Source organism: Salvelinus fontinalis, chromosome 21 (assembly GCF_029448725.1).
Source record: "Salvelinus fontinalis isolate EN_2023a chromosome 21, ASM2944872v1, whole genome shotgun sequence".
Classification (NCBI taxonomy): Eukaryota; Metazoa; Chordata; class Actinopteri; order Salmoniformes; family Salmonidae; genus Salvelinus; species Salvelinus fontinalis.
Window position 1 is genome coordinate 27,184,952 of NC_074685.1, and position 15,802 is coordinate 27,200,753.

The 15,802-nt window shown below is 43.9% G+C and overlaps 1 protein-coding gene across 1 annotated transcript; it reads right to left on the minus strand.

Moving 5' to 3' along the window:
• Positions 1 to 132: 132 nt before the first annotated feature.
• Positions 133 to 13,836, minus strand: ppp2r2ab (protein phosphatase 2, regulatory subunit B, alpha b). The gene is made up of 10 exons (XM_055874521.1): positions 13,658 to 13,836; positions 11,418 to 11,495; positions 5,139 to 5,236; positions 4,798 to 4,963; positions 4,582 to 4,694; positions 4,110 to 4,287; positions 3,809 to 3,973; positions 3,406 to 3,575; positions 2,968 to 3,059; positions 133 to 2,869 (listed from the first exon to the last, which is right to left on the minus strand). The coding sequence occupies exons 1-10, from the start codon at positions 13,662 to 13,664 to the stop codon at positions 2,590 to 2,592; spliced, it is 1,347 nt and encodes a 448-aa protein (XP_055730496.1). The 5' UTR covers positions 13,665 to 13,836; the 3' UTR covers positions 133 to 2,589.
• Positions 13,837 to 15,802: the final 1,966 nt, after the last annotated feature.

Genomic DNA, 15,802 nt, shown 5'->3' on the forward strand with positions numbered 1-15,802 from the left:
TAGACCTCATTTTCAGCGTTTATCCAAAACACAGACGAGCCCTGGCAGAGTTAGTTACTACAAAAAGACGCCATTACTATTGATATCTATTAAAATGTAAAGACCAGGGCATGACACATTAGTAAAAAAATATATATTAAAAAAAGTACTTTATTCCTGTCATTGTCACTATAGATTTACAACAGCTGTATTATATTTGTAATTATTGTCAAACATGATTGGAGGCATGATTTCAACTGTCAAATTGCAATGTGTGTAGACATAAGTTGACGAGCAAAATCATAGAGCATGGTATTGATGAGTGAGTTCCACTTCACTCCGATTCAGTTTTTTTTTTTTTTTTTTTTTTTACATTGCCACTTTCATGGCAGTTCTTCATGAAATGCTACACACATCTTTAGCGTTTCACTATGTAATTTGCTGTATAATATTGGGAGTACTATGACACAGATCAAGTATGACACTGTATAGCACTTGGAATGACTGAGGTTTTCCTATAATGAAGTATTGCTTTTCTGCAATAGAAAGATCACTAAGCGAGGTATGAAAAGGGGATACTCCCGACAATATAAAACGCATCAAGAGATTTCACTTTACCTTAAAGAAAACAAATAAAATGGAAATTACATTTGTTCCATTTATAAATATGACAAATCTCAGAATGTGTGTCTCTTTGACAACAGAAAACCAAGATTTTTCATTTATTTTTTAAAGAGACACAGCAAGAACTCCTTGGTTGCAAGACTTAGTAAAGTCTCTCCCAAGCAGATGTAAGGAGTCCTCACTGGGCCACAGACTGGTTATAGATCTAGTAGTGTGTGCAGACACACACAAAAGTATGTGGACATCCCTTCAAATAAGCAAATTCACCTATTTCAGCCACAGCCGTTGCTGACGGGTATATAAAAATCGAGCACACAGCGAGCAAATCTCCATAGACAAACATTGGCCTTACCGAAGAGCTCAGTGATTTAACGTGGCACCCATCATAGGATGCCACCTTTTCAACAAGTCAGTTCTTCAAATTTCTGCCTTGTTAGAGATGCCCCAGTCAACTGTAAGTGCTGTTACTGCGAAGTGGAAACGTCTAGGAGCAACAACGGTTCAGCCGAAGTGGCAGGTCACACAAGCTCACAGAACGTGACTGCCGAGTGCTGAAGCACGTAAATATCGTATGTCCACAGTTGCAACACTCACTACCATGTTCCAAACTGTGTCTGAAAGCAAGGTCAGCACAATAACTTTTCGTCGGGAGCTTCATGAAATGGGTTTCCATGGCCAAGCACCTGCACACAAGCCTAAGAACACCATGTGCAATGCTGGAGTGGTGTAAAGCTTGCCACCATTGGACGCTGTAGCAGTGGAAACGTGTTCTCTGGAGTATTAATCACGCTTTACCTGCTGGCAGTCCGATGGACAACCCTGGGTTTGGCAGATGCCAGGAGAATGTTACCTGCCCTAACGCGTGGAGGAATAATGGACTGGGGCTGTTTTCATGGTTCGGGCTAGGCCCCTTAGTTCCAGTGAAGGGAAACCTTGACGCTACGGCGTACAATGACACTCAAGACGATTCTGTGCGTCCAACTTGTGGCAACAGTCTGGGGAAGGCCCTATCCTGTTTGAGAACGACTATGCCGCTGTGCACAAAGCGAGGTCCATTCAGTTGCGGTTTGTCGAGATCGGTGAGGAAAAACTTGACAGGCCGGCAGAGCCCTGATCTCAACACCATCAAACATCTTTGGGATAAATTGGAACGCCGACTGCGAGCTAGGCGTAAACAGCCAACATCAGTGCCCGACCTCACTAATGCTCGTGGCTGAATGTTCCAACATCTAGTGGAAAGTCTTCCCAGAAGAGCAGAGGCCGTTATAGCACCAACTCCATAATAATGCCCATGATTTTGGAATGAGAAGTTTGACAAGCAGGTGTCCACATACTTTTGGTCATGTAGTGTAGGACCAGTCATACTACAAACATGCTCTGAGTAGATTTTTTATACTGTTCCTGAGGTGCAGCAGTACACCAACAGCTAGGCTCTTTGATAAATGTGTCTGAATTTTTGTGTGTGTGTAAGTAAGAGATGGAGGCTCTTGGAGAAGTATGTGGTATGAGAAACAATAGAAACAGAACACCAGTTCTTGTAATTGAATTAAAACAGAACAGTTTGGCAGTTGACTAATAAAAAAACATGACTATGGCACCAGACAATGAGAGGTGCTGAAGGAGCAGGGATGGTTCTCGATGGTTCTCTAGCCCTCGACCCCCCCTTCAAAGAAATTGTGCATGTCAGACATACATATAAATTAAACGAGTTTCCCATGTTGCCCTGGGGCTGGGCGATACTGGGCAGGCGACGCACAGATTGGCACATCACCACCAAAACAATATCATGGTGAGTGACGCATCACTGTGCCACAGAGGCTGATGGTGGGCAATAATATGGTTTCAGTTTTCCACACCTGGAAACATTGCAAAGTCTGTTTTGTCCAATGACAGGTTAGTTGTTGTTGACGGCGATGTTGTCACACATTTTGTTCTTGACTAAAATTAAAGGCTGAAGGTAGTGGAGTCTGCCTTCACAGAAAACATCTAGTTCACTTTGTCCTGGAATATGTAGAGGTTGTTGGTGGTTGCCACGGCAATGATGTTGTCCTGAGGGTGCCAGGCAGTGTGGAGGATTTTCTTGTTGAAGTCCAGGCTGTCTACACTGATCTCATCCTTTTTCCGCTTCCCGTCGGCACACACCTTGCGGGGCTTCAGGACCTGCTGTGGCTTACTGCCCTCCCGGGACGCCTCCAGGGTCACGTCACGCCTCTGGCCCCGGTCAAACATCCGGAAGAAATTGTTGTATGAGCCCGTCATCACCACACTGGAAAGGAAAATGAGAGGATTAAAACAAGGAAATTAAGAACCTTGGGCGTGTTACTTTTATGAATACAATTTGAGAACATGGCAATGAATGTTAACCTGTCATTTCCGTTCCAGCAGCACTCAAACTTGTCGAAGATGCAGTCATTTTCATAGAGCGAGCACAGCTTACTCCTGAGGTACTCGTGAACCTGCCATGAGGGAAAAAAACAGACCAGAGCTAATCAACATGGTGTAACATACACTAACCTCAGCGGTCAACTCGGTATTCATGAGTCATTTTGGGTAAAATATTCTGAATAGGAGGGTTAATATGATTGAAATGGCCTACAACATAAGTTCAAAGTAAAACTTCTCATTTCAGGGTGTGATAGCACAGCAGTCTGGCAAGAACAGACTTAGAGTCCCCCTAGTGGACATTATCTGAAGCTACATGCAGGAAATGAGGTGTGGTCAGTCCCCGATAAAAACGTGCACTAAAACAGCCTGTTGACTTTCTCAAACTTCAAGTCCCCACACTCCCTCTGCCAGTCTCACCTGGTACGTCTCCACGGGCCTGTTCTCCATGTTGAGGTCCCAAATCTTGACAGACAGGTAGTCACGGATCATCATGTAGCGCCCGTTGTGGCTGAACTTGACGTCTGAGATGGAAGAGATTATCTCAGAGAAGAAGGAGCGGTTGCTGGGGTCCTCCGGCTCCTCAAACACTGGAGAGGTCAAGTTAGTTCAAGTTAACTGCTATTAGAGATAATAAGGTGCTTGTTGCTGTGCTAGCTAGCCCCCCCCCCCCCCACATCTAATGTGAAAACAAGATATTCCCACATCTCTAACTATGCAGCGATGTGAATTCCGTCAAGCCATTTTATAATGGTCAAACGTGAAAACCCCTTATACAGAGGTTGCAGTGGCCACTAGGTGCCTGTTGATCATAGGTACTCACATTTGGAGTGCGTGTCACATAGTGCTGATGCCCGCATGTCACAGAGGCGGATGGTGCCCTTGCTGCTGCTGTAGACAAAGGTGTTGCACTGGTGTGGATGGAACTCAGCTGCTGTAATCACCTCTGTCAGCTCCTCCATGTTGGCTGGCTTTATATCCACAATGTCTGGGAGGGGCTAGAGTCAAGGGGGACTAGCACACCTACTGAGAAGAGATTTGGGACACATCGGGGGTAAACGTACACACACACCCCTCTGTCCCTTCCCTCAACCATCCTATAATTAACAGCTGGTCGAGGATACTGAAGCTGCGGTCGGTGATCTCCTGGTGCCAGAGATTGATGCGCAGGTCGTCTGCGGATAGATACGTCTCATGGTCACTGTTTATGGAGATGGAGTTGATGTGGTAGGTGTGCGCGTTGGCAAACACCCTGCGAGGGCTCGCCTCCACCATGAGGTCCATGGGTCTAAACACAGGCACCTGCAAGGGTACAGAGGGTAGTCAGCGGGTGAGGCGCTAAGGGTATACGCTACACCCACAGTGACTAGTGTTTCTCTATACTATAACTAGGGCCCTGTTTTTTTTTTTAATAGCAATTACTGTTCCCCTTTTATCTGTGTCAGCTGGTCCAGCACCATCCTCAGATTTTTTTTGTTGGTGTGTGCAATAGTTTCTAGAGAGCTTAAAATACAGAATAAAAAATGCACTGTCCCATGATTGCACAGAACACGGCCCCAAATTTAGCCCCTGGCATGTGATCAGCTAAGCACGTACTCGAAGTGCAGTGACAGTGTTGGGGTCTATGTAGCGTCCATCCTCCTCTTTCAGGTTGTAGCCCTCTGGTCGCTTGTCTCGTTCACTGATCTTCCACAACTTTATGGTTTTGTCTGCCAATTAGAACACAGGACTGGATAAATACATTTAACAGATAAACAAAGCTCAGTGATGTGATGGCATGCACGTGTGAAAGTTCAGTGAAAACCGACTGACCGTTTGTGGACAACAGGAACTGAGCTGCGTTCTTCTGGGGCAGCCAGCGGATTTTGTTGATTTTCTCCTCAATCTCTAAACTCTTCAAGTAGTCAAACTCGGGCTCATGGCTCTGGAAAGTACTGTAAACATTGTACTCACTACGGCACTGTGGCTGACTCTTATTCTGTTGGAGAGAGGGAATAGATGAAGAGAAAGAAAAAGGTGTAAGGAATGGAGGAGGCAGAGGGGAGGGTCAAAAATGTTAGCTTAATTTGTTTTCCACATCAACTCCTTTCCATTCAAAAGCAAATAAAAATGTTGATTTTAAAAACTCCAAACTTCCGGACTTCCAGTCTTACCTCTATTTCCTGCTGAAAGATGACGACTCTGCCACCCTTGTCTCCTGTGGCTAGCAGCTCACCTGAGTGGTTGAACTCCACGGTAGATATGATGTCGGCTGAACACAAAACAGATGCAATTCATTTAGATTTGACTTCTATAAGTCATGAGAAAATCTAAATATGGTAGCCTAGTGGTTAGAGCGTTGGGCCAGTAACTGAAAGGTTGCTAGATCAAATCCCCAAGCTGACAAGGTAAAAATCTGTCGTTCTGCCCCTGAACAAGGCAGTTAACCCACTGTTCCTAGGCCGTCATTGTAAATAAGAATTTGTTAACTGACTTGCCTAGTTAAATAAAATACTAATTCTACCCAACACAACATATATTCAGAGATTGTCAGTTGTATCCATGAGACAGCAGTTAGCATTTAACGTAACTAGCACTGAATTTGTTTAGAGGTCTATCGGCTATCCGGGAGCTGGAGTCTTAGGGCTGGATGAGTATCTGGGTGGATGTAGGCCATAGCATTCCACTGAGGTTGTGATGGCATCCAAAGCAGACAATGATCAGTAACCAAGTTCCTACAGGCTGCAGCACATTCCCCCAACAGCAGTATGGAGGCTTTGTAGACAAAAGCTGACACTTTAACCCATTGTTGCCCATTTTCTCAGCATTGTCTTTCTGCTCAATGTTGCAGCAGGAGGCCATAGCGTGGGCTAAACACCCAGGGGCGTGTGTGTATCGTGTTTAAGGAGGCCATGGACACACCGCGTTGTCAATGCCCCGAACCCCCACATGTTTTCAGCACCTATTTCCATGACTGATCAAAACTTGTTTTCTAATTAGACACTAGTTCCTCTGAGCAATGTTTGGAATATCGAATCACAATACATATAGAACCACAATGGTAAAAATGGATAATATCACCACCAGTGATTTTATTTGGTAGCTCCGATTTTTTGGTTGGTGTTAGATTGACTAAAAAACACCAGCAAATCAGCTCCAAGTGATTTTAATTGGAAATCCATTCAAACTATTCCCACGCCTAATAGAGATGTGATCAAATCAAATGTTAATCACGTGCGCAGAATACATGCTTACTTACATGCCCCCACCCACAATGCAGTTTCAGAAAAATACAGATCAAATGTCAAAAGTAATTAAAGAGCAGCAGTAAAATAACAATAGCGAGACTATATACAGGGGGTCGATATGTATGGGGAAACCGGTTAGTTGAGGTAATATGTACATGTAGGTAGAGATATTAAAGTGACTATGCATAGATGACAACAGAGTGTAACAGTGGTGTAAAGAGGGGGTGAGGCAATGCAAATAGTCTGGGTAACCATTTGACTAGATGTTCAGGAGTCTTATGACTTGGGGGTAGAAGGTGTTTAAAAGCCCATTGGACCTAGACTTGGCGCTCCGGTACCGCTTGCCGTGCGGCAGCAGAGAGAACAGTCTGACTAGGGTGGCTGGAGCCTCTGGCAATTTTTATGACCTTCTGACACCGCCTGGTATAGAGGTCTTGGATGGCAGGAAGCTTGGCCCCAGTGATGTTTTGGTCCGTTCGCACCACCCTCTGTAGTAGGGCTTGGCGATATGGCCAAAATCTCATATCCCGATAACGATACATAGCACATTTTCTGTAAATTCAATGAATAAATACTTTATATAAAATGACCACATGTAAAGGCCTATTTCTTATTACTTCGAATGACTCAACAAATAAAATAATCAAATGAGTAAGTACATTATTTAGAACCTTTGCAAATCTTTCAATTAAGCACGTAACAAAATTTATAAAATCTAAAAAAAGGTAAATAGAAAACAAACACTTCAACTATAGTTAAAAATAATGATATTTTTTAAACCATTTTGCATGTTATTTTGGCATTGTGTGCCACATATCAATTTGCATTTGGTACCTTGGGTTGAGTGTTAGCACCAACTCATGAAACCCCTGTTTCTCGACCATGTAAATTGTGGCCATGTCTTTGCAGATGTAAGTTGTAACGGCAGCTGTCATCTCCTTCCATCTTCGTGATTCTTTGCCATATGGTGTGCTGCGGGCAAAAGGAACTTGCAAATTCTGATTAGGGGGTTTGTTTTGAGCAGTCGTCTATACATTTTTGGGTCTCATCTGTAGACTCTCTCCGTACTGTTTGACATGATTCTCGCATAGGTGGTAAAAGAGGTTAGTGGTGTTTGAGCCTTTTGTCGGGACCGGCCTGCGACATATTTTGCAGTGGACGGTTTTCTGGTCCGTGTCAGACTTTTCATACCCAAACCACGTCCATGAGACCGAAGTTGCCCCTCTTTAGGTACGAGCTCTGTCTCCGTGCTCTGTCACTCCTCCATGTTTGTTTCGCAAATTGTCTTCCACATGGCTCTGTAGTGCCCTGCGGTCAGGCCGAGCAGTTGCCATACCAGGCAGTGATGCAACCAGTCAGGATGCTCTCAATTGTGCAGTTGTATAACCTTTTGAAGATCTGAGGACCCATGCCAAACATTGTCAGTCTCCTGAGGGGGAAGAGGTTTTGTCATGCCATCTTCACAACTGTCTTGGTGTGCATGGACCATGTTAGTTTGTTGGTGATGTGGACGTAACTTGAAGCCCTCAACCTGCTCCACTGCAGCCCCGTCGATGAGAATGGGGGCGTGCTCAATCCTCTTTCTCAACAATCATCTCCTTTGTCTTGATCATGTTGAGGAAGAGGTTGTCGTCCTGGCACCACACGGCCAGGTCTGACCTCCTCCCTATAGGCTGTCTCGTCGTAGTCTGTGCTTAGGCCTACATCTGTTGTGTTGTCGGCAAATGTAATGGTGTTGGAGTCGTGCAGTCATGAGTGAACAGGGAGTACAGGAGGGGACTGAGCATGCACCCCTAAGGGGCCCCTGTGTTGAGGATCAGCGTGGCGGTAGTGTTACCTACCCTTACCACCTGGGGGCAGCCCGTCAGGAAGTCCAGGATCCCGTTACTGAAGGTGGTGTTTAGTCCCAGGGTCCTAAGCTTATTGATGAGCTTTGAGGGCATTTTGTTGTTGAACGCTGAGCTGTAGTCAATGAAAAGCATTCTCACATAGGTGTTCCTTTTGTCCAGGTGGGAAAGGGCAGTGTGGAGTACAATCGCGATTGCATCATCTGTGGATCTGCTGGGGTGGTATGCAAATTGAAGTGGGTCTAGGGTTTCTGGGATGATGGTGTTGATGTGAGTCATGACCAGATTTTCAAAGCACTTCATGGCCACAGATGTAAATGCTACAGGCCTGTAGTCATTTAGGCAGGTTACCTTAGTGTTCTTGGGCACAGGGAATGCGATGGTCTGCTTAAAACATGTTGGTATTACGGACTCCGTCAGGGAGAGGTTGAAAAATATCAGTGAAGACACTTGCCAGTTGGTCAGCGCATGCTCGCAGTACACGTCCTGGTAATCTGTCTGGCACTGTGGCCTTGGAATGTAACTGTTTAAAGGTCTTACTCACATCGGCTGCAAGAGAGCACAATAACATAGACATCCGGAACAGCTGGTGCTCTGATGCATGTTTGTGTTATTTGCCTCAAAGCGAGCATAGAAGCAAATTTAGCTGTTCTGGCAGGCTCGTGTCACTGGGCAGCTCTCAGCTGTGCTTCCCCTTGTAGTCTGTAATTGTTTGCAAGCCCTGCCACATCAGACGAGCGTCGGAGCCGGTGTAGTATGATTCGAACTTAGTCCTGTATTGACAGTTTGCCTGTATGATGGTTCGTCGGAAGGCATAGCCGGATTTCTTATAAGCTTCCGGGTTAGAGTCCCGCTCCTTGAAAGCGGCAGCTCTAGTGTTTACCTCAGTGCGGATGCTGCCTGTAAATCCATGGCTTCTGGTTGGGGTATGTACGTACGGTCACTGTGGGGACAACGTCATCGATGCACTTATTGATGAAGCCAATGACTGATGTGGTGTATTCCTCAATGCCATAGGAAGAATCCCGGAACATATTCCAGTATGTGCTAGCAAAACAGTCCTGTAGCTTAGCATCTGCTTAATCTGACCACTTTATATTTTTATTGATCTAGTCACTGGTGCTAATGATTTGTAAATCATGTTCCGCCCCCCTGACCAGTGAAAATTTTACCCTGTGGCTAATCTAGTTGTTGATTCCTGCCATCCATTTGCCCAGTGCCTCTATTTTTAGTATTTTCTACATTGTAGAATAACAGTGAAGACATCAACACCTTGAAATAACATGGAATCACATAGTAACAGAAAAGTAAAAAAAATAAAAAAGTGTTCAACAAATCAAACTATATTTTATATTTGACATTCTTCTAAGTAGCCACCCTTTGCCTTCGCACACTCTTGGCATTCTCTCAACCAGCTTCATGATGAATGCTTTTCCAACAGTCTTGAAGGAGTTCCCACATGCTGAGCACTTATTGGATGCCTTTCCTTCACTGCGGTCCAACTCATCCCAATTGGGTTGCAGTCAGGTGATTGTCGAGGCCAGGTCAACTGATGCAGCACACCATCACTCTCTTTCTTGGTCAAATAGCCCTTACACTGCCTGGAGGTATGTTTTGGGTCATTGTCCTGTTGAAAAACAAATGATAAACGCAAAACAGATGGGATGGCATATCGCTGCAGAACACTGTGGTAGCCATGCTGGTTAAATGTGCCTTAATCTAAATAAATCAAAGACAGTGTCACCAGAAAAGCACCCCCACACCACCGCCTCCATGCGTCACATTGGGAACCACACACGCGGAGAGCATCCATTCACCTACTCTGCATCTCACAAAGACACAGCGGTTGGAACCAAAAATCTCAAATTTGGACTCCAGACCAAAGGACAGATTTCCACTGGTCTAATGTCCATTGCTTGTGTTTCTTGGCCCAAGCAAATCTCTTCTTATTGGTGTCCTTAAATAATGGTTTCTTTGCAGCAAGTCGACAATGAAGGCCTGATTCAGTCTCCTCTGAACAGTTGATGTTGAGATGCGTCTGGAACGCCGTGAAGCATTTATTATTTGGGCTGCAATTTCTGAGGCCAGTACCGCTCATGAACTTATCCTCTGCAGCAGAGGTACCTCTGGGTCTTCGTTTCCTGCGGCGGTCATCATGAGAGCCAGTTTCATCATAGCTCTTGATGGTTTTTGCGACTGCACTTGGAGAAACTTTCAAAGTTCTTCAGATGTTCCGCATTGACTGACCTTCATGTCTTAAAGTAATGGACTGTCGTTTCTCTTTGCTTATTTGAGCTGTTCTTGCCATAATATGGACTCGGTCTTTTACCAAATCGGGCTCTTCTGAATACCACCCCTACCTTGTCACAACACAACTGAATGGCTCAAACTTATTAAGGAAAGAAGATCCACAAATGAACAAGGCACACCTGTTAACTGAAATGCATTCCAGGTGACTACTTTATGAAGCTGGTTGAGAGAATGCCAAGAGTGTGCAAAGCTGTCAAGGCAAAGGGTGGCTACTTTGAAGAATCTCAAATAAAACATATTTTGACGTGTTTAACACTTTTTTGGTTACTACATGATTCCATGTGTGCTATTTCATAGTTTTGATGTCTTCATTATCATTCTACAATGTAGAAAATAGTAAAAATAAAGAAACCCTGGAATGTATAGACGTGTCGAAACTTTTGACTGGTACTTCTGTGTGTGTGCCTCGGTTATTATTTGACAATATATCGTATCATTTTGATAATGTCGTAATGTTATTTTTTCACTACTTGGCTGTGCCTACACTAAAACGCCAGCGTTTTCCCCTTCATAGCTTGTTCTCCATCTTCTTTTTAAATAGGGAGCCAATTTGTTTTCAGCACTTATTTCCATGACTTATCAAAACCCATTTTCTCAAGGCTCTCGTCCCTCTGCAGCAGACATACAGAATCGCAATACATATCCTATCGGCACCTAAGTATCATGATAATATCGCATTGTAAGGTCCCTGGCAATTTCCAGCCCTAGCGTGCAGTGCACCATACTGGATGTTCAGACAGACTGTGTCAGCATGAGGCCACAGGACAAAAGACAAGAGAAAGCAGCAAGCAAGCCATTGTGTGTCAGAAATGGACTATGCAGTCACTCTTACACATAGCACTGGACTGTCTGCGAGGCTAGCAGTGTAAAATTAAGGGAGATGAGAAGTCCTGGGTGACCGCCAGGGAATGAAAGATAACTGGACAAGCGTGTTGCATTGAGTACCATTTATCCAGCACAACATAATTTGTGAAATATGAATAAATACTAGGAAGCCATGATGATTCTGCAACAACTACTGCCACTATGACCTGTGAAGAGCCCTTACCTTCGGCAACGTCATCATCAATGGCCCCCTTCACCTGTGAGAAGCACCACTGCACGTCATTGCTCCCACCTCCAGCTCCTGAATGGCAGAATGACAGTTACTGATCAAGATATTGCATGACTGGTTATGTTACAAATCTGACAGTGACCTGACTATTGCCACGAAAAATTCTGTGTACAGACACAAAATGACCTGTCTTGGTCCCATCTTGTGCATTAAGCTCATTTGTCTTTGATAACATCTGATACTACATGGACTGACAACAGTCAAAATGAACACCAACGACCTCAGGAGTCCTTGGAGACCTATGACTGTACTTCCACAGTCTCTTGATAATACACTTGTTAAGAGAGACCCCTCTGGCACAGCTTAAGATAATAAATAATTAGGTGGGTGCTTATTTGCCCTACTGGAAATGTGTTTTTTGCATATCCCAACTTCCCCTGAGACACCCTCAGAGAGTGGGGTCAAGGCCTGAGTCTGCCATTATCAACAGCAACACCGGAGCAATTAGGGTTAAGTGCCTTGCTCAAGAGCACATTGACAGCTTTTTCACTTTGTCGTTTCGGATATCTGAACTTGCGACCTTTCGGTTACTGGCCCAACACTGTAACCACAGGCTACCTGCCACCCTCAACAGCTGTTAACGTCAAACATCATACACTAGGTCAAGGCTGGGGAAATACTACTACAGTATTATATAATGGATAAGGAATAGACATTTCCCACAGATATGTATAAATAACCACTGAAACAGGTCAACTAGTTCTAGCCCAGCTCTCTGGCTGGGTTATTACAGGTATAGTATCCCGACAGGTTCTCCATAATAATAAACAGACATTGCACAATGAAACAGGTTGAGTTGTACATTTCCACAAGTAATGATTTATGTTATTGCACAATGGAACTGGTTAGATTTGTTGATTAAAACATGTCTGGGATGTGTTGGGTGTGTTTTAACTGCAGGAGGAGCAGGTATGACTAGAATGTTGTCAATGTAGAGTGAAGCCTAAATGTCCCATCAATAAAAGACAATGGGAAACCTCATACATCTAGCATGTAACTTGGCTGACTACAAGTGATCACAATTGTAAGAGGGCTAAACTAGGTTGTCATCTGCCTCTGCAAAAAGTGATACAAGCACCATGGAGCCCTCTGTCAACAAGTAATACCTTATCGCATCATTAGGGCTCCCGAGAGGCGCAGCGGTCTAAGGCACTGCATCTCAGAGCTAGAGGCGTTACTACAGACCCTGGTTCAATTCCTGGCTGTACCACAACCAGGCATGATTGGGAGTCCCTTAAGGCTGCGCACAATTGGCCCAGCGTCGTTAGGGTTTGGACTTCATTGTAAATATGAATTTGTTCTTAACTGACTTGCTTAGTTAAATAAAATAAATCAGACAACCACTGCAATAGAAGCTGGAAGACAATTCTATATTTAGAGCGCTGTATACTTTCGGCAGACACTGAATCTCATGCATAAACTGAGTCATAGATGGTTAGCATTGATTTCAGCCAAGTCATTATTGGCCCACCTAGCAATGCAATCCCAGCCTGAGGGAAATGGCACGGTAATCTTCATGTTCAAGCACACATAAATATTAAAGCAACGCCCACATCCAGCAATAGAACCGTGACTCCTGGCTAAATCGATGATGGTGGTGGTGTGGCATTAAAGGTGGACATCGTTGTGTTACAGGTGCAAAGTGTCGTTCGGAAGAAGCCAGTCACCATCCACCCACCCCACCATCTTTCACATCAAGACTCCCGCTCAACTCGCCGGTCATGCTAGCGCGACAGTGCCACATTAGGGATAATTTAGCTACCAGTAGTACTACCAGAAATACTACTTGGCTGGCTGGCTAGCTCACTAAAAAGTAAAGTATGGCCTTTGGCATTGTTAGGTAGCTAACGTTACAGTTTCAAACTAACAGTTTGCATGAAATAACAGCGATGAATAGTATGTGATTGAGAGGAACGTGGGGCTAACTATAACTTAGCCACATCTAGCTAACGTTAGCCTGTAAAGTTGTACGTCCCCAGCGAAGATGATTGGTGAGGCCCAGTGACACATGAGTTAGTTAGCTTTAGCAATGAGTTAGCTAGACGTACATATACGTCTAAATACAGCATTGTATATAACTAGCAAGCTAGCTGGTTAAGGTCGCTAGCTAACGTTATTACCGCCGGTAGATTTACTAGCAGCTATTTAGCTAACATGTTACTATTTCAATTTACCTGCCATGACTAGAGGGATTCCCGGGCTTGTTTGTCAGGTTATGACTCGTGCAAGCGGTCTCTCAAATGAAGAAACTGAATCGTGAGACCGAGACGTTCTGGCTTGTTCATTCACACACCCTCCCCGACAAGTCTTCCCACCCTTCCGACACCCACCATCCACAGACAGTCAAAATGGCGCTACCGCATCCCACATGACATCATCATCACCCGCCTCTTCTTGAGTGGAAACGGTGGGCGTATAACCAAGGGGGACACACCCACTGATGGGACGCACCGTTCTTATTATCCTGTATATTATTCAGCATCCTGGTGACGTCCATAACCTTACCCATTGCCCCAATCTCTAATGAGCCTTTGGCTGATCAGTGGGCAACGGCCGGCCCCTTACCAAGATGGGCAAGCCCGGTTTTCTGATAGGTTGAATTGAGGTCGGGCAAAATCAGATTCAAAGTGATTATTATATATGTTCTTAAAATATATGATAATATATGATCATATATTTTAATATGTATGTCACGTTTACATATGTTTTTTAAATATATGATCATATTTTCAAAGTTCATCCAACTCACAATTCCAAGTCGGAAACTCAGGCCACTCTCTAGAGCTCCACTTTCCAACCTGAGAATCACTGATGTCATGATTTGACCTCGTTTTTTCCCCCAGAGTTCTTAGTTGTCTTGAAGCACCATAAATCATCAGTTAGACAGACAAGATCATGGATTGTAAAAAACAGAAAGGGTGCATATAAAAATAAAAATAGCACATTTTACATTGTCACTTCATTCAAAACGTCCTATTTTGGAGGTGGCTAAAACCATTATTTGGTCAAAATACTTATGTAAATAAGGTATTTATGTTTTTTAATATTTATACATTTACAAACATTTACAAAAACCTGTTTTTGCTTTGTCATTATGGGGTTTTCTAGAGCAATGGGCCAGTAGCCGTAAGTTTGCTGGATCGAATCCCCGAGCTGACAAGGTAATAATCTGTCTTTCTGCCCCTGAGCAAGGCAGTTAATCACCGTTCCCCCGGCGCCAAAGACGTGGATGTGGATTAAGGCAGCCCCCCATACCTCTGATTCACAGACACATTTCAGTTGAAGTCATTCAGTTGTACAACTGACTAGGTATACCCCTTTTCCTGTCCCTTTCCCTATTGTGTGTACATTGATGAGGATTTTTTTGTTGATCCATTTTAGAATAAGACTAACGTAACAAAATGTGGAAAAAGTCAAGGGGTCAGGATACTTTGCGAATGCATCAATTGATTCTTGAAGAATATAACTTATAAATGCCTCATGAGCTTAGTTCAACTGTCACACCCCATGGGAACCCAAAATATAAGCTTATTTTTATCCAATGTTTGTAAACATTGTAAATGTAAACAAATACTATATACTCTGAGTAGATATTCACATAATAAGGAATGACCTCGACCACCATATGGGGAAAACAAACATTATTTCTCATTGACCTCCAGTGTAAAAGAGGCAACTTTGTCATTGATATACAGATATATATGTTCAATATACATGTAACCAGGTAATAAATCCTGATCTACAGTTTCAAATGCTCCCACATAGGGAAATAGAGCCTGCAAGAAGAGCCCTGTGGTTTCAGGCTATTTGGCATGGGAGAGATGGAAATTGTGGGGAGCCAGTGTACAAGTAGGCTACACAAGCTGTAGCTGCAGCTCTATGTGTGTGGAAAACATTTAAATCACAGGTAGGACATTTAACTTGATTAGTATATTCTGGGAACATAGACGAGTACAAACAGTCCAGCTATGCCCTCCAGGCAATGAAACCGGCAAAATGACAGTACAGGGACAAAGTCGTCAGTCGTGTTGCAATTCAATGCCTTAGACATAAAAACGTATGTGGCAGGGACTCCAGACAATCCTGGGTTATAAAGGGAAAGTCAGCCAGGTCGTGGGCGCCGCTACCTTGCTCCCAGACAAGCTAAACGCTTCTTCTTCTTCCTCTATGATATAATGGTGGTCCGCAACCAAATGTCAAAGGTGCTTGCCGTCACCTACTGCTTTTGAAGTTTGTGGTCAATCACGGTCTACAACATTAGTTCCACATTTCTAAATCCTCCTACTTAACTCAGTACTTGTGTAAGGACAGACGCTGGG

Excerpts from the sequence above, each read along its gene's own strand:
- ppp2r2ab (XM_055874521.1), bottom strand. Across the intron at positions 4,288-4,581 it reads ACACTGTCACTGCACTTCGA|GTGCCTGTGTTTAGACCCAT; the intron begins GTACGTGCTTAG and ends GTACCCTTGCAG. Across the intron at positions 2,870-2,967 it reads TGCTGGAACGGAAATGACAG|TGTGGTGATGACGGGCTCAT; the intron begins GTTAACATTCAT and ends TTTCCTTTCCAG.